We start from the raw sequence: 18,157 nt of genomic DNA on the forward strand, positions 1-18,157 counted from the left end.
TGTCCTCAAGCAAGATGACTCCTTTCTTTGGGCCTCAGCTGCCTTGTCTTTACAGTGAGGAACCAAGGCCCAGCTCCTGGGAGGATCATATGTAGGTATAGAGTTGGGATCCGTCCACTGCTAAATCACAGGGAGATTTTTCTCTCCTGCTGTTAAAAACGCAATGTCAGCAAGTTCAACCTTCAATTTTCCACACTAATGAAGGGGAAGTCTGGTGAAAAAAAATAATAATCTAGAACAGTAGCCAATCAGCATTGACAAAGAGAGGGACTGAAAAACCAGCATGTGATGGTCACACGCCTTTGTGGTGCAGGGCTCTGTGCTCATAAGCTGGGAGATGTCACCCTAAGGAGGAGGTGATAGAAAGACACAGGTCCCCTCGACCTCTAGGGCTGGGTCCGTGAAGGATGCTCTGATGGGGTCACCTGGTCCAAGCCCATCACAGGAAAAGGAGACAGAAGAGTATCACCTGCCACCGCCCCTACCAGAACATTGGTAGAAGGCTGACTTCCTCCCCTCCTGGAAAAAATCATATCTGGGTCCCCACTCAGCGGGGCCATTATGGGCAGGGCTGGTAGTGGTGACAGAGCGAGCTACGTTTGGGGTTCTCTAGTCCCCTGTCTTGGGCACAGGAATGGGAGAGAGGATCCCCCTGCTGCATCCCCTGTAAAGGGCGTTTATCAGAAAAGACCTCTGCTAATAGGTGTTAAAGAGAGTTCAATGCAGGAAATTGAGAAGTAATGAGACTGGGAGCTGGGAGGATAAATTAGAGGCGATCGCACGGCCCAGAGCTGCCACCTGAATGCTGAACAGGAGGTGGCCTGACTACCAGTGCTCCAGCCCTAGGAAAAGATCAGGATACTGAGCCCCCCCCCCCATATGGACACTGGGGAGGGGACCAAGAGCAGTTATGCACTTGTTATAATCCCTTGGCTCCAGGGTGCAAGCCTTTCCACGTTTAATCTCTCTGAATTTGGGATATGTCTACCAACTAGCGAATTTGTTCTGCCTTAGTGGCACATCAACTACAGGTGGGAGATGGTGCCAGGTTCGTTGGCAGAGCTCTCTCCTGTCTGGATCTTTAGGTTGGGTGAGATAAGCATGTGTCCATTTGTATCCTGAAGCAGTAATTCATTTCTTTCCTTCTTTCTTTGCTCCTTTCTTTCTTTTCTTTCTCCCCCAGTCCCCTTGTGTCTTTATAATTCAGGGCTCTCTCATTCTTTTTTGTTTTTTTTTTCTTGTTTTGCTCAAGGTTAACACTCTAGCACTCAAGTCTCAGTTCTACTTTTTTTTTTTGATGGTTAATTGGATGTAAGAGTCTCACAGACTTTCCTGTCTGAGCTGGCAGTCCTCAGGTCTCCTCCTCCTGAGTAGTTAGGATTACAAGCATGAGCCACTAGCACTGGCTGAGGAAACCATCATTAAATATCAACTGTATGTGTAACTACTTTCAACGTCCCATGTGTATCTGTAGCTTCTATTATTGATGATGTTCTTGTATCACCTTCTAGTGGTTGTACCTACACTATCTCTGTAATCTTATCTGAGTATATTGGAAACCGTGTATACTGGTATTAGAAGTAGGAAATTGAAAGGGAATACCAAAATTGAGAGACACAGGGTAAAAAAAGACAAATAACTACAAAAGCAATACTTGCAAAACTGTTTGGTGAAAGTGAACTGAACACCTCACGGGGGGGGGGGAGGGAAAAGGGTAGAGGGAGGGGGGTATGAGGGGCAAGGTAACAAACAGTACAAGAAATGTATCTGTTGGGGTCAGCTGCACCTTTAAGGGGCCACAGCTGACCTCAGCCTGTCCCTCCCCTTCCTGTCTTTAACAGGAAGAGAAGGAAGTCTGACATCACTTGAGGGACAGCCCCTTGGGACCAATCAGGGGCCTCTCTCTTGTGCCCGCCTTTGGAGTATATCTGGGAGGCTCCTCATTTGAATAAACAGAAGCCCTAGAGGTTTTCTCCAGGGACCCACGCGTCCGTGTCATTCTTGGCGGCTTTGGGGCACCCTGCGACCACATGCCACCGAGGCTACCCCTGGCCATCGCTCCTGCGTGAGCGATAATGGACCACCCAGGAAGGGGTGGACAAGCCCCTTCCCCCCACAAGCGAGGGGAAGTCGAGAGAGAGAGCCCACATGTATCCAAAGCCTAACATATGAAAATGTAACCTCTCTGTACATCAGTTTGATAATAAAAATTTGAAAAAAAATATCAACTGTATGGAAGACCCTGGGCTGGCACATCCTAGTAATTCACACGGTCGCTATTTTATGTCCATGTCAGGATGCTATGAGGTGCACCCACACCTGTTGCCTGTCTTTTCCTGATAACTATTCCTGAGGCAGGGCTTATTATTGTTGCTGTTCTTTGTGACAAGGGGGTTAGAAGAGGCAGGATGACTTGTTCAAAGTCAGACTTGCTGCTAACTCGCTAAGTTGGGAGGAGTCAATTCTTCCCCAGACTCAGAGTGCGCTACAGAGAACCCCACTGTCTAGAAGCCCCAGGGTAGAGAGAGGAGATCTGGGAATAGAGAGAGAATGTGATAGGGTGATGGGGAGGTGGGGAGCTGTGCAGCAGGACAACTTTCTGGATCAGCTTGCTAAGAGATTAGAAGAGTTAGGGGTGGGGGCTGGTTATGAACTGGACTCGGTGTGTCTGAAGAACATGTGGTGATACAGGATGTGGTATATTCCAGGACCAGTCCGGTGTGGCTAGGCAAGAAGAGGTGCAGGAGAAGCTAGAACCGAGGGCTCTTGCTAAGACCCATGTGAGGAGTTTGGGCTCCATTCAGAAGCAATTAGGAGGTTTTAAATGGAAGTTCTCTGAAGTCCTTCTACCCTGATTGTCCCAAATTTTCAGAAAGACTCCAGACCCCAGAGAAAGCTCTGGAGCAAAGTCACCAGGGACAACAGCTCAGGTTGAATGCTGTAAATGTGTGCCCAAGCAGAGAGGAGACAAGGAATAACACCCAACCTATTCCATCCACCGAGCCAAGGACTCATGGGGGCAGCGTCCCCTCAGGAGGGCCACGTGGGCTAATTTGCACAATGACTGACTGTGGGTAGACTCATCAGGATCCAGGTAGGAGAGGCAAAGATGGGTTATACTTGCAGCCAAGTCCCTGAATGCTAATCTCTGGATTAGGGTAACACAGTGGCAAAGGAAACAAAACGCAAGTGACAGTCTTGCTGTTGAAGAGCCATAGGCCTTGTTCAAAGGTATGGGCCATGGAAAGGGATTTTTTGTATCCCTACATAACACCCCAGTCCTGGTATCATAGCTCCCTCTTACCAAATGCCTACCCTGTGTCTTATCATCATGGCAGATACTTTCTACAGCTGAGCACGGATGCTCACAATCACAGGAAGGGAAGCGGGAGTCATCTCATTTCCCACAGGAGGAACCGAGAGGTACTGTGCTTTGCCCATGGTCCCACAGCAGGGACAGAGGAGGCCTTGAACTTGATCTCCAGACACCACCCAGGTATGAGCCCAGTCTTCTCCCTGGGAGGCTCCACAGAACTGGTGTTAACGAAACCATTCTTGCAACCCTATCACAACTTACCTATTTCTGTCTTACATAGCTCAGTGCTAAGAGGTGGTGAGACTTGCCCCTGGTCTCACGGCTAGTGCAAGGGAAAGTCATGCCACTGTGGAGAGCTACATGTCAGAGTCACATATCTGAGTTGTATGCTGTTGTTCTCAATCCTCCCCAGCATGCCCAGGGCTCCTAGAAGGAGAGGTCTAAGGCCCACCATGGGGGCCAGCTGGGGCAGGCATTCAGGAACTTATAGAATAAATGAATGAATGAGTGAATGCGGCAAAAGACTAAAGTTATATGCTAAAGCCAACCATGTGAAAATGTCTCCCCTTCCTGGCACCACTTCTGACACATGGCATGGGATGGGGACATGGGAGTTTGGCAATCCGTCCTCTTAGAACTGAGGCACCCTGCCTCCTGAGGGAAACTAACAGCATGGGTGATGAACTATTTGTAGGATTATTGAGGACGTGATATGAAAATCATCCCGGTTCCCCACTTATTGAGAAGTGCTACCCAATTTGTCTCAAATGTCACATCTCGATGTATTAATTTGCTACTCCACGGTCCTGATTAAAATGAATGTTCACCAACTCACGAGGCAGAGCCATGGGAAACAGAGCACGTTCTCTCAGGAAGCACCCTGGGCAGAGGAAATGGACATTCATCACCTCGTGCCCTAATACAGGAGGCCTCAGCAGATGCACTGTTCTGGCCCTGAGTGGTCTGGATTGCATATGCAGAACGTATATACATGGATTACCAAAAAGTGCTTCCATTAGCCCAATTTTGAGATGCTGGTATAATGTCCCTGGAATTGGGGGACTTATTCCGAATGAGGAAATTATCTGAGAGGCTGAGGCCTGGAGAGGAGAATGAGCGTTCTAATTATAGGCGGACCAGGAGTAGCTCAGGGCTCTAATGTGTTGGGTGCCACTTTCAACTCTGTCCCCTTTTCCCAGGTAGGCAGTGATCAGACCTCTTGTCACTGCCCTCAGCTTCCTCCCTGTTCCTCTTTGCACAGGGAGATGGAGAGAGACAGAGGGTGGAAACTATGACTATGAAATTGAGGCTTGAAACAACAAATGCTGGAGGGGGTGCGGGGAAAGAGGAACCCTTCTCCATTGTTGGTGGGAGAACAAATTAGTACAACCACGTTGGAGAACAGTATGGAGGTTTCTCAAAAAGCTCAATATAGACCTACCCTATGACCCAGCCATACCACTCCTAGGCATCTATCCTGAACAGCAGGTCCCAAGATATCAAAAAGACATTTGCACTTCCATGTTTATCGCTGCACAATTCACAATAGCCAAAATATGGAATCAGCCCAGATGCCCGTCCACAGATGAATGGACCCAAAAAATATGGTACCTATACACAATGGAATACTACATAGCGATTAGGAATGGTGAAATATTGTTATTCACAGGGAAATGGTCAGAACTTGAACAAATAATGTTGAGCGAGACAAGCCTAGAACACAGAAAACAAAGGGGCATGATCTCCCTGATATATGACTGTTAAGATGGGGTGACGGAGAGACAGTAGAGACCAGGTCTGTGAAACCAAAAACTGCTTGTCAAATGGTATTTCCCACAGGATTGGGTCAGTGACCCAACATTATATAACTAAAACCAAACAACTACTCAACATACATAGGTCAAAAATTGACCTCTCAGTGGAATACAATAGCTCAAAAGCTATGTATGTACGTTCATATAAGACTACTGTCGACATATTGTCTAATGTCGACATTACATTTAAAGCCCTAGGCGAATTTTCTTTGGCGTAGGCCACGTGGCTACTGTATATGTTCTTGGTATATTGTATATTGTATATATGTCTACCTGACCTAGGGAAGGGAAAGAAAAACAGGGTGTAAGATATCATAAGAAATGTACACACTGCCCTACTATGTAACTATACCCTTTTGGCACAACACCTTGTCAAAAAATTTTTGTTTAATTAATAAATAAATTACAAAAAAAAATAGAAATTGAGGCTTGAATGAAAACTTAAGAACTGTATGTACCAGGCACTCAATTAATACTAGCTCAATGAATGAACAACAGTGTCCATCACCAGCTGTATGTGTGCTGTTGGCCTCTTTGGGCTCAGGTTTTTGGGTGCACTGGGGTTCATGGAGTGGAGCAGGGGTCTACAGGGAGTCTGTGAACTCTCTAATTATATGCAAAAGGTATATGTGTGTGCATGCATGCATGCATGCATGTGTGTGTGCTTCAGCTCACAAGTTCCTGGTTTTTCTCTTTGTGGCTCCAGATAGCAGATTCTGACTCCATTCCTAGATAGTAGGCACACTCTGGGCAGAGCTGGAGGTCCCAGAGGCAGACACCTGCTCCTTTTCCCCCAAGCTCACACACACACACACACACACACACACACAATCTCTAAGACCAAACATGCCATGAACAGCTGGATGGAGAGTTTGTGCAAGCTCAGACGGAGTTGGGACTGTGACCTATGGAGTTGACATATTTTTTTTCATCACCTGCAAGAATCCCAGGGAAGAAAGGTTAGGATGAGAGAGACTTAATTAATTAGCTGACATTTGTCAAGCACTGACAATTTTCTAGGTCCTGAGCAAAGCTTTGTCACATGACTTGTGTGTTTCCCTCCCTCAATCTCCATCACAGCCCTAGGAAGTGATTCCAGGCTGAGTGTCCCATCTCTCAAATGCTTGAGATCAGAACTGTTTCAGACTCCTGAGTTCCCTCTAACCCCCAGTTTGAGATATCTGCATTGACCTAGAGGGATCTCAAGGATGGGATACAAATCTAAACACAAAATCCACTTCTATTTCCTATACATTTATACATAAAACCTGTTGATAATTTGATGCAAACCCCTTAATGTGTCTGAGTTTTTCCATGAAGATAATTATGGCTTGGATCAAGTTAGTGTTCAAAAGGCTTCCCATTTGCAAGCATTCTAGATTCTCAGATTAGAGACACTCCACCCAGATTCTATTTCTTGGGATTTTACAAGTACTAGGTAAGGACATGGATACATGGAATGACTTGCCCAAAGCCACCCCACTATGAGACAAGATAGGATGTCCTTTCGGGTGTCTTTACTCAGTGCCTGAGCTCATAAAGCTGTGTTGTGCCACCTCTCTCCTTAGGCTAGCAGAGATTTTGCAAAACTGAGCATCTATCAGTCTTCTAGATTCTACTTATAAATAATAAGTGATAGATCCAATTTGTTAAGAAAGCCTTCTATATTTAGATAGTGAGTTACCAAGTCCATGGTGTGACTTATATAAGCAATGAAATTATTTTTGGTGTAAGGACTGGGGTTAATCTAGACTATAAAATGGATCTACATGACTAAGAATCAGCCCTCTAAAATGGGTTTGCCTTCTCAGGAGCAAATGACAGGAGATTTGTGCTACTGAAATGCAAAGTTGCCACCAAGATTAGGACTTAACTCTGCAGAGATTTTTTTTTTTACCTAATTGATATTTCTGCTGTGCTAGCATTGTTGTTTACACGAGGATCATCTTAGGATAAACACAAACAATCTCATCCAACCTTGGGGAGTTGGAAGGTGGAAAGATAATGCCCAACCTGCACTGAGGGGGAAGACACTCAGGGAGACACTCAGAGTCAAGCTAGGGAAGACAATGATACAGTGGGCCTTAACCAACATAGGCGTTCTGGACTGAAGGAGAGTCCTAGATGCCAAGACAAACACAGCAACCCGACTCCAGAGAGACTGAACACATGAACTAAAATGAACTAAAAATGAAATGAAAAATAAGAAGATGGACATCTCTGTGAATATTTTGTCTGATCTTGGCATGGCCCTAAAAGTAGATGTCATAAAAGAAAAAAAAGGCATTTTTAAATTAAAATTTACAATTAGTGGCATAAAAATGAAAACTACCAGCACATCAAACAGAAACCCATCACATTAATATTTTGAATATGCAAAACCCCATTTACAGAGACGGTAAGAAAAATAACTAACAGCCTGATAGAAAAAATAAAAAGCAGGCAGAAAATTGAGGCAGGCAATTTACAAAATGATCTACAAATGGCCAGTAAATGGTGACAGGCGCTCCACCTTTGCTGGAATCAAAGAGATGCAAATTGTAACTACAAATGAGATTTCATTTTCCACCTATTTCCATCAATGAAGCTGATTTAAAACTCTCCCAACCTGTAAGGTAGGCAAGTGGGAGGGGAGAAAGGCCTGAGTTCTTCTTGCATTGTGGCTGAAAGTGTGAATTCGTATAACCTTTCTGAAGGCACTCTGGAATTCCATATCAGAATGTAAAAATCTGTACACTCTTTGACCCAGCAATTGCACTTCCAAGAATTTATTTTAAGAAGGTAATTAGATGAGGGCTTAAAATGGAGGAACAAGGGTGTTCTTTATCTAAATGTCCACAGAAGGTGACTGCTTAAGTAATTATGGTATGTTCTAACCACAATGGGTCCTTCACTGGTATTCACTAGAAAGGACAAAAACCAGGGCTACTTTTAATAACATGAGGAAACACTGACCTCATTAAACAGATTATAAAAATTCATGTATTGAATAATCTCAAGTACCTGTGCACCTGTGTCTGTATGTATGTGTGGGTGGGTGTGCAGAAGTGTTGATATGTATAGCCACTGCAGGGGCAGATGGGAGGCTGGACAGACAGCCCTCTGGGCAGAAAGGGCAGATCAGGGCAGGGTAGAGTAGGGGTAAGGGAAGATGCAGGCAGACCTGGGAGTCAGGAGGAGGAAGAGGAGGGAATGCTCCTGGAACCTACTTTTAGACTCTGCTAAAAATGATACTGCAAGTTAGGCACTGGTGGCTCACACCTGTAATCCAGCTACTCAGGAGGCTGAGATCTGAGGATGGAGGTACAAACCCAACCTGGGCAGGAAAGTCCATGAGACTCTTATTTCCAATGAATCAACAAAAGGATGGAGGTGAAGTTGTGACTCAAACATTCGAATGCTAGCCTTGAGGAGTAAAAAGCTCGGGAGTAGCAGCACCCAGGCCCTGAGTTCAAACCCAAGTACTAGCACAAAAGAGAGAGACAGAGAGATTGCTAGATCTCACTAATAAAAATACAGTATGTTCAGTTAAATTTGAATTTCAGAACATATATATATATATATATATGTATGTTTCAGTCAGTAGTAGTATTTGGGACATACTTATCCTAAAACCTACTCCAATTTTTAACATCTCAAAGTTAAATGAAGTGGGCGTGCTGTCTCTTGTCTGGTTCCGCAGGCTGAGAAGCTCTGGAGTCGTGTCTGGAGGGACCCAGAGTCCACAGCACACTTTCCGTGTCCTCTCTGACTTTGCTCTAGTCTGCAAAATGGAGTCTCTGGCCTTGCCTCCCCCAAGGAGCTTTGTGGGATCAAAGTACAGAGCAGAGGAGACCCTTGTGTGCCAGAAAAGCCTTGTTCAAATTCCTGGCCATCAAGTCACCTTAAGCTGGGCCCAAGCCTCTCCAGAGGCTGGGCCAGTACATCTGTAAGATGAGATAGCAAGATCCGTCCTCAGGGTTGTCATGAGGGATTAGGGGTGATAATGTATGTAAAGCGCCTGGCATACACTCAGTGCTTAATATACGTTGATCCCCTTCCCTCAGGTCCAGCAGCTGCAGCCCACACTCATTCAGAGCCCCCGGGGATTACAAATCCAGCATCTTCTTGCAACTCAGGGTTTGACAACTGGCCTTTTGATCTTTGCTTAAGCAGCAGCCCTGAGCTGACACTCTCCGCCTGCTTTCACCTTTCTCCTAAGTCCTTACAGCCATTCAGTTCAGTTCCTTATCTGCACTTTTCACATTCTGGATGAAGGTGGAGGAGGATCAAGCTTACTTTGATGGCAGACATTCAGGGATGCCAGCCAATGAGAGCAACCAGGAGCTGTGCCCTGATGCCATTTTGAAACGGAGCTGGGGATATAGCAAATAGACTATACAAGCTAGCTGGCAGTGGGGTCCTTCTCCTCTGAATCCTGTCTTTCTGTCTGCCTGCTTGCCATCAGCACGGAAGTCTATGGCGGACTGCACAGTGGACGCAGTGGCTGGCCTTCCTCCCTTAAGCCAAGTTATCAGAGTATTTTTGACTATGGGATTTCATCTGTTCTCCAGAGAGGGTAGGCATCTCCCTTCAGACACACAGTCAGCTACAGGCCCTGGAAACTCCTGTGTACCAATCCAGCATCAAAGTTGTAGTGACTTGATCTCTAGTTCAAAGGCTCTGTGATAGAGTGAGCTGGAGACATATCCTATGGACATATTCACAGCAAACCCCATCTTCTTTCTTTCCTTCCCTCCTTCCTTCCCTCCTTCCCTCTCTTCCTTTCTTCCTCTACTTCAAAGTGGCCCAGAAGTGGGTAGGACTCTAGTTTGCCTCTAATGTTTTGTGACATTTTTACCCCACAGGCCCTAATGCGACTCTGATGGAGGCTTCCAGCTCAGTTCTATCCCACACATCTTCTGCAGGGATAGACTTCTGCTGGCCAACACAGTCTCCTTGAGCTACATGAGGCCATCAGACACCTGCTGGGACTCTACTGTGACAAAAATAAAACCTGGGTTTAGATTTTTATTTCATTTTAATTAATTTAAATGCAAGCAGTCTTTTGGGGGATAATGACTTAATGGTTATTATACTGGAAAGAATGCTATAGATCAGGGCTTAGTAAGAGGCTGGAAGGTACATAGGTTTCAGATTGACAGGCCACACAGTCAACCCTGTGCACAACTCCCACAGACTCCATATAAGCAAAATGACATGACTGTATTTCAATAAAACTTTATTGACAACAACAAGCTACTGATGAAATCTGGCCAGGGGACCCAAGTTAGCTGGCCTCTGTGTAACAAGATAACACAGATTTGGGGAATTTGGTCTCTAAGTAGGAAGCTTATGGATCTCCAGATGCCCAGAGAACCTGTTCACCAATTACAGATAGAACCTCCAAAAGGAGGTGTGAATGTGCTGTCATGTCTGCTCTGGGTGGAAGGGCTTGGCATTGTTGACCTATAGGCTGGGGGCAGTGTAGTCTGGATAAATGGCACAGGTGGTTTCCTGATGTCTCATGATAGTCTGGGCCTCAGATAAAGATCTACAAGTGCTGGGGCTGGGAATATGGCCTAGTGGCAAGAGTGCTTGCCTCCTACACATGAAGCTCTCAGTTTGATTCCCCAGCACCACATATATGGAAAACAGCCAGAAGGGGCGCTGTGGCTCAGGTGGCAGAGTGCTAGCCTTGAGCGGGAAGAAGCCAGGAACAGTGCTCAGGCCCTGAGTCCAAGGCCCAGGACTGGCAAAAAAAAAAAAAAAAATCTACAAGTGCTAAACATGGTATCACAAGGATCTAGGGCCCAGCAGAGATCCCTAGATCCATTGCTCCCAGGGTCTCTGCAGGTACTTCCTCTAGTGTTGCTGACTTGATCCCCACTACCCCAAACACTGTGTCCTCAGAGCTATGTCCAGTGGAGATTTGAAGAAGCTTCTGAAGGAGCCCGTAGCTCCTACCTGGAGACATTTAGCCAGAATGACCAGGGTCACATACTTGTTCTGGGGCTGGTGGATCATTTTATAAAACAAAATCAGTCCAATTCAGGAATCCTCACTTGGAAGGCAAAAGGCTTTTGTCAGGAGCCTTCAGGTAAAGGAATCTTAGGTTAAAAAAAAAATAGCGGAAATCAGACAACCAGTGGTTTGTGCTATAATCCTCACTGTTCAAGGGGTCTAAGATCTACAAGATCATAGTCTGAAACCAGTTCAGACAGAAAATCCCACAAGATTCCTTCTCCAAAAGAATCATCAAAATGCCAGACTGGAAGTGTGTCTCAAGTGATAGAGGGTCAGTTGAGCAAGCACAAGGCCCTGAGTTCAAGCCCCAGGACAACAAAAAGGTAGGATTCACTAATCTGTGTGAGATTCTCTGGCCAAGACGCAGGGAGTGTCTATTTCTGTGTTGCTACAGCATCATTAAAGAAAACATCACTTACTCTTTCAAGTTCTTAAACAAAGGCACAGCAAAGAATGCTTTCATTTAATTGGCATGGCTTCACCAGGGTGTTATGTCATTACTGTTATTAATTATCATTAACAGTCTTAAAATATGCCTATTAACAATCTCAACACAAAATAGCAGTGTAGGTCTTAGCCAAGAGCAGCATAATTACCTATTAATGAGATGTAAATTTCTCCCAGGGAAATGACAGAGATCTAGAAGTACCACCTTATGAACTAACTTAATAAAGTTAATAATAATAGGAGTGTATAATCTGAAGATATTAGTGTTCATTTGAATTCTAGCACCATATTTAAACAGACTGAGGGAAGTGGAAATTAGCTTCCTGGATCAAACCACAAGAACCTTAATCCATGCTATTAAGGAAAAATTGCCTGGTCTTCCTCTCAACGATCTAAAACTGACTATCTGACGTCTCCATATTTCTTGGAGTTCCAGCCGCCAGTTTTATTTCTTTGACTTAGGCTACCTCATACAGCAAAGTTCAATGTAAGACTTTAAAAAGAATTTTAAAATTAGTAAATAAAAAGCACAATGAAGTCCAGTGAGAGGAGATAGAGAAGCAGATGTTCCCGGGTGATCCTGAGCTCCCTCTTTTAATTCTCTGTCTGTGGGAAGGCTGCCAGGGCACCATGGGACTGATATTTTGGTTCCTAAGCAGCTTTGTGAGGGACAGGTGGGAGCTTCAGAGTCTGCAGAACCCTGCCCGTGGCAGTGACACATCACACACAGACCCATGTGGCTGAGGTGAGAGGCACCTACCTTCATAGCTGGCGTGAAAGCCCTGGGCGCTGACTGCGTAGTCGCTGATGAGGCGCAGGGACAGGATGGTGGCGGCACTGACGATGGTGGCTGGCAGCTGAAAGCCAGTGAGCCTGAAACAGAAAGAGGCACCAGTCAGGAAACTGCACATCCCTCTGCACTCATTGAGCATCTTCTGGATGTGCAGGGCTGATCTAAGAACAAGGAGTGTTACCATTTGGATATCCCCCAAAAGCTCAGTGTCTGTTGAGGGCTTGGTCCTCAGGGTGATGCCATTAGGAAGCTGTAGGACCTTGCAGTGTGTGGCTTAGTGTGAGGAAGTTGAGGTCATTGGTGGGACACTTGGAATAGGCACTGGGAACCTAGCTTCTCTCTCTTGCTCTTTGTGATACATGGGGTCGAAGTCAGGGCCTCACACAAGCTAGGCACCACTGTGACTCGCCTCCTCCCACCCCATCCCCACTCTCTCCCAGTTTGCTTCCTGGCTGCTATACTGGGAGCAGCTTGCTACACTGTGCATTCTCAGTCATGATGTGCTGCCTTGCCACCAGCTCCAAAGCAATGGCAACAAACATTTGCCAGGCATCAGCAGCTCACACCTATAATCATAGCTACTCAGGAGCCTGGGATTGAGGATCAAGCCAGCCAGTGCAAGCAGACCAATCCTGGAGACTCTTATCTCCAAGTAACCACCAAAAAGCCAGAAGCAAAGATATGGATTGAATGGTAAAGAACCAGCCTTGAAGAAAAAAAGCCAAGTGAGAACACGAGGTACTGAGTTCAAGCCCAGTGTGAGCACACACACACACACACCAGCAACAATAGATTTCAGACTGAAATGTACAAAACTATGAGCCCCAAATAAACCTTTTTTCTCTTTAAATTGATTAGCTCAAGCATTATGTTATAATAATGGCAAGCTGACTAACACAGGGAGGAATAGAAACAAAGCCAAATGGCAGCAGCACAGGCTGGGGCTTCAAAGGCAACGTGACACTCAGCAGATGTGACAGACACAAGCAGCCTTCTGACACAGACATATGAAGGGGTGACTCCCCAAGGCCATGGTCTTTTCCCTGAGATTCAGTCCTGTCTGGTGGGTTTGCTTGCATCTCTTCTCTTTTCTCCTCTTCTGATTTCTTTTCCTGTCCTCTCCCTTTCTGTCTGAGGTCCTCTGAGGCTCTGGGTAGAATTCACCATGCATTTACAATTGCTAACTACCACAAAGCAGTATTTGTTCACAGACTGAGGGAAATTTATCCAACTCTGAGAAGCAAAATGTACATGCTTCCAACTACAGAATTTATTCTGTGCAAAGAAAGACTGCAGGCTTTTAAAAAAAATAATAAGTGTTTATTAGCTTAAGAAGAAGAAAGCAAAAAATGCAACACTATCTAGAAATAATCACTCCTGGCAGTTGACATACAAGGTGAGACAGACAGATCAGTGCATGGAATCATTCTCAATGAAATAATTTCATACACACGGGATTGTGCTGCTCATGCTTTTAAAATTAAAATGTTTGTGTTTCCAGCTGGGAATATGGCTTAGTGGCAGAGTGCTTGCCTAGCATGCATGAAGCCCTGGGTTCCATTTCTCAGCACCACATAAACAGAAAAGGCAGGAACTGGCACTGTGGCTCAAATGGCAGAGTGCTAGCCTTGAGCGAAAAAGAAGCCAGGGACAGTGCTCAGGCCCCGAGTCCAAACTCCGGAACTGAAAAAAAAAGTTTGTGTTTCCTTTCTGGAATTTATATGAGAAACACAAACAGGGATTGTGAAGTCTATGCTATGATTTTAGACTCACTCATTTCTCTAGGTTCTTTTAGGGTTAAAATATAACACTGGCCAGGTTTGTGCTACATATCTATAATCCCTGCACTTAAGAGGCTGAGGTAGGAGGATCTTTATGACTGAATAATAATACTCCATACTATGTGTGTTTGTGTGTGTGTGTGTGTGTGTGTGTGTGTATGTGTGTGTATCAAATTGTCTTTAATCCACTCATCAGCTGATGGACACCAAGGTCAATTCCATATTCTGGCTACTGTCCATAGTGCTCTATACACATAGCCGTGCTTGTATCTTGACTGAATGTCTTCTTGCATTCCTTTGGATACATGTCTTGGCATGGTATAGCTAGATCCTGCAGGGAAAGCTTTTCTAAGTGTGACCTGTTCAGGACTTCTTTTGCTCCTTCCTGCCTGCCATTCCTCTAGGGAGCTGTCCATGATATAATTCTGTTAAGTCCCATGCCTATCAGCCACAAAAGACATACATGATGGATCAGAGAACATTATCCCTCATTTTTCTGGATCAGATCCAGGAATAAGAAGAGGTGAGAGGGCACACAACCCAAGCAGGGTCATCCTTCTGTATCCTTCCATGGGATCTGATATTGAAAGTCTTTCATTTGGGGAATTTAATCATTAAAGTGGAAGCTTGGACCAGAAACAATCTCTTTACTGCCCCACAGAGCCTAGCTGCCTTAGAACACAAGATAGCAACATAGATATAAACAAAAGCTGAGCACTGGGATAGGGATGATAGATTTCTGAGATCTTTGATCCAGCCATGCACAGAAATGTATCTCTTTAAATCCCAGTGACATAAGTGAACATTCTTGAATTTCTCTTCTTTTTTTTCCCCCTTTTGTTTGTTCCCAAGCTAGTTTGAGTTAGGTTTCTATCTTTTGAAATTTATCACAAAAGACTTGATATAGCAAGATACCCCAGAAGCCTTAAATACTGACTGATTTAACTATATGGAAATTAAAGGTATGTATGGGTGACAAAAAGAAGCTGTAAAAAGATAGAGGAAAGTGTAAACTGGAGAAGAGAGGAGCATTCAGAAATTATACAATAGAGGGGGTAAATTTGTTCAAAGTACATGTCTATGGAATTAGTGCAATAAAATCCCCTTGTACTGTTAATATATGCTAACTAAAACAGATGTTTTGAAAAAGAAAAATATCCATAGCCAGAAGGTTTTAGTAGAGAATTCTACCAAATGTATAAAGAATTATCACCCATTCTCCTTGACCCAGCTCTTGAAAAAACTGCTCCTAAAATAATATCATGAGGCCCCAAACACCCATATATCTAAGTCAAAGATAGTGCAAATAAAGAAAACCAAGGTTGACATCCTACATGAACATAAACACAAAAATCCTGAACAAAGAGAATCCTGCAGCATGTAAGAATGACTATTCATCATGATCAAGTGGAGTTCAGTTTAAGAATGCAAGGCTGGTTCAATAGTTGAAAATTAGCCAGTTTAACTGTTTAAACAAAGGCTGAGAGTAATCAAGTTGATGAAAAAAAAAAGTACCTATCCATGCCAAGAAAAAGAAAAGCACATTTCAAGTACTAAGAATAGAAATAAAATTTTCTCAGGGAGAGATGCCTAGTATTACCAGTCACTATGGAAATGCAAGATGAAGACCCCTGTGAAGTATTGAGTCATCCCCATCTGAGGAACTACAATAAAATGGTGACAAGAGCAATCATTTTTGATGGTTTAGAACAACTGGGCCTCTCAAAACCCAATGGAAAGAATGGAAAAACCATACAGTCACTCTGAAAACTGCTTAGCCATTCCATATTTTTTAAATCAAAGACAATAATTCTATAGCTTAGAAATTATTATATTCATGCACACTCGAAAGTATCCTACATATACAAAAACATACATAGGTGCCAAAATCTAACCCAAATCCAGAAACAATCCAAATGTCCTACAACAGGTGGATGAAAAAACAAAAAGAAAGAAAAAAGAACACAGCCCAGCACAGAAGGTTACTCAGACATGAGAAGGAATGAGTGATTGATAATACACAACAACTTGGGTACATGACAAGGGCATTATTCTGAAAGAAGGGGTGGGGGGGACTAGTTTCTGAAATGACAGAAGAGTAAGGTGGAAAACAGCTTTGTGGTTGCCAGGGGTTTAGGGTAGAGTGAGGAGAAGTGGATGACAGTTTAATGAAGGGGAGGGTGGTAATAAGGCTTATGCCTTGTAATGAAGAACAGCTCTGTAGTACCAATTGCAGTAGGTCTACATGTGACAAAATGACACAGAGGTGTGTATGCACACATACACACAGAGAAAGACATATACACACACTCAGTGTCTACATCCTGGTTTTCCTATTGTACTAGAGTTAGGCTGAAGTGAAACCAGCAGAGGAGAGGGTGAACAGTAGACAGACAGGACCTTTCTATACTATCTTTGCAATTTCCTGTGAATCTATAATTATGTCAAAATTAAAAGTTAAAAACATTATACAGGTGGTTCATATGACCTATCTACTGAACAGCATCCCACCCTTCATTCCATCTGACCTGAAGTCAGTCTCTTTCCGTGGCCTGTGCTTTGAGCTCAAAGCTGGCTGTTACCAGGCCCCTTGCTCCAAGTGCCTCCCACACTGCTCCCTGTCATTTCCCATCCACAGCACGGACCACCAGTACTGACCACAAGAACCTTCACACGGGGCTCAGTGCTCTACTCGCCTGTCCTGTGGATTCTTGTCAATTGACCCAAGTACCCACTTCTTTCACCCCTAAATCTGCATGTGGCACCTCAATGGACCCTCCAAGGACAGAGAAATTTATCCTAAATGGGACCAGCCTCTCTATTGGGCCCTGATCTTTCAGATGGCCTGGGGTAAGGGAGTCAGGTTGCCATATCTAGACTCAGTCTGGGAAGAGCCTTCAACAGCAACTCTGGGAATGGATTCCTCCCACGGAGCTTTATTCCTCCAACCATAGTTGCACGAAATTTAAACCCTAACATTACAGATTCCTTAACCCTAGCTTCTTGTGCTATTTATTGACACTAGCTGTGAATAGCTAATGTACACTGTCAACAAACAATTACTGTTTTATCACTTGCAATATACAGAATTGCAGCTTGCTATGCATTTTCTCTAAGCAGATACACTTGCCACTGTTCCCCTGCTTCCTAGGCTTGGGAGACAATTCCTCCATGAAGAGTCCTCAGAGGTGCTAAAGCTGGGGGTGGGGAATTTGAAACTCACATCTGGATACTTAAAGCATCTTTCCCCTTCTTCCACTTCCCACTCATCACATCTCAGATCGGTTTTAGGCACAGGCTGCTGACCATGCAGACAGGGGAGCTAGCGTGTGGAGCATTGAAATAAGCAAGTATGACTTCCAGACTTCCCCTTACTTTATCTGACAAGTCGAACTACCCACCCACTGAAAGGGGTCAGGGGTTTTGTAACAGCTGCAGAATGGGATAAAACAATGGTGGTGTGAACGCCCCAATCACTGCAGTGTGCGTAAGAGCATTCTGCACATCGGTAGCATGACCACACCTGGACACCAGCACTTATCTGCTTTTCCAGGCTTATTTTCTCTCCCACTTCCTCAAGAGACTTCTTTGCTTCTGACCTCTGGCCCAGATTAATCCAGAAAACTGAGAATGGAGGTGTCTAGGACTCTCACTGTTCAGAATCCATGTCCAGCTTGACCACAGTTCCAAGTCTCAAGGCCGGAATCCCCAACACAACCTGCATGACAGCTCTTTCACTTCCCACCCACCTCCTGCCTGGTTCTCTCCCCCCTCCCCAGCATCTTCTGTGGGCATCTGTGGGCATCTCAAGAACAAGAAGAATGACCACTCCTTAGTATGGACAGTATGGGGCAGCATTTCCTATTGTGAATTGAAAACAAGAAAACTGACTTTAAAAGTCCCCTTTGTATTGTGATGTGTCCGTGCATTAAATAGTATCAGCAAGACAATATTCTTTCCTGCCTCTTTGTCTGTTCCTTCTTTTAAAACTACTGCCTTC

At 44.5% G+C, this 18,157-nt stretch overlaps 1 protein-coding gene across 1 annotated transcript in view; it reads right to left on the reverse strand.

Moving 5' to 3' along the window:
• Csmd2 (CUB and Sushi multiple domains 2) overlaps nucleotides 1-18,157 on the reverse strand; it is a 519,739-nt gene that overhangs the window by 407,094 nt on the left and 94,488 nt on the right. The window contains exon 3 of the mRNA XM_048350831.1: nucleotides 12,344-12,456. Coding sequence (XP_048206788.1) covers nucleotides 12,344-12,456 — 113 coding nt within the window. The remainder of the gene's footprint in view (nucleotides 1-12,343; nucleotides 12,457-18,157) is intronic.

Source organism: Perognathus longimembris, chromosome 7, assembly GCF_023159225.1.
Source record: "Perognathus longimembris pacificus isolate PPM17 chromosome 7, ASM2315922v1, whole genome shotgun sequence".
NCBI lineage: Eukaryota > Metazoa > Chordata > Mammalia > Rodentia > Heteromyidae > Perognathus > Perognathus longimembris.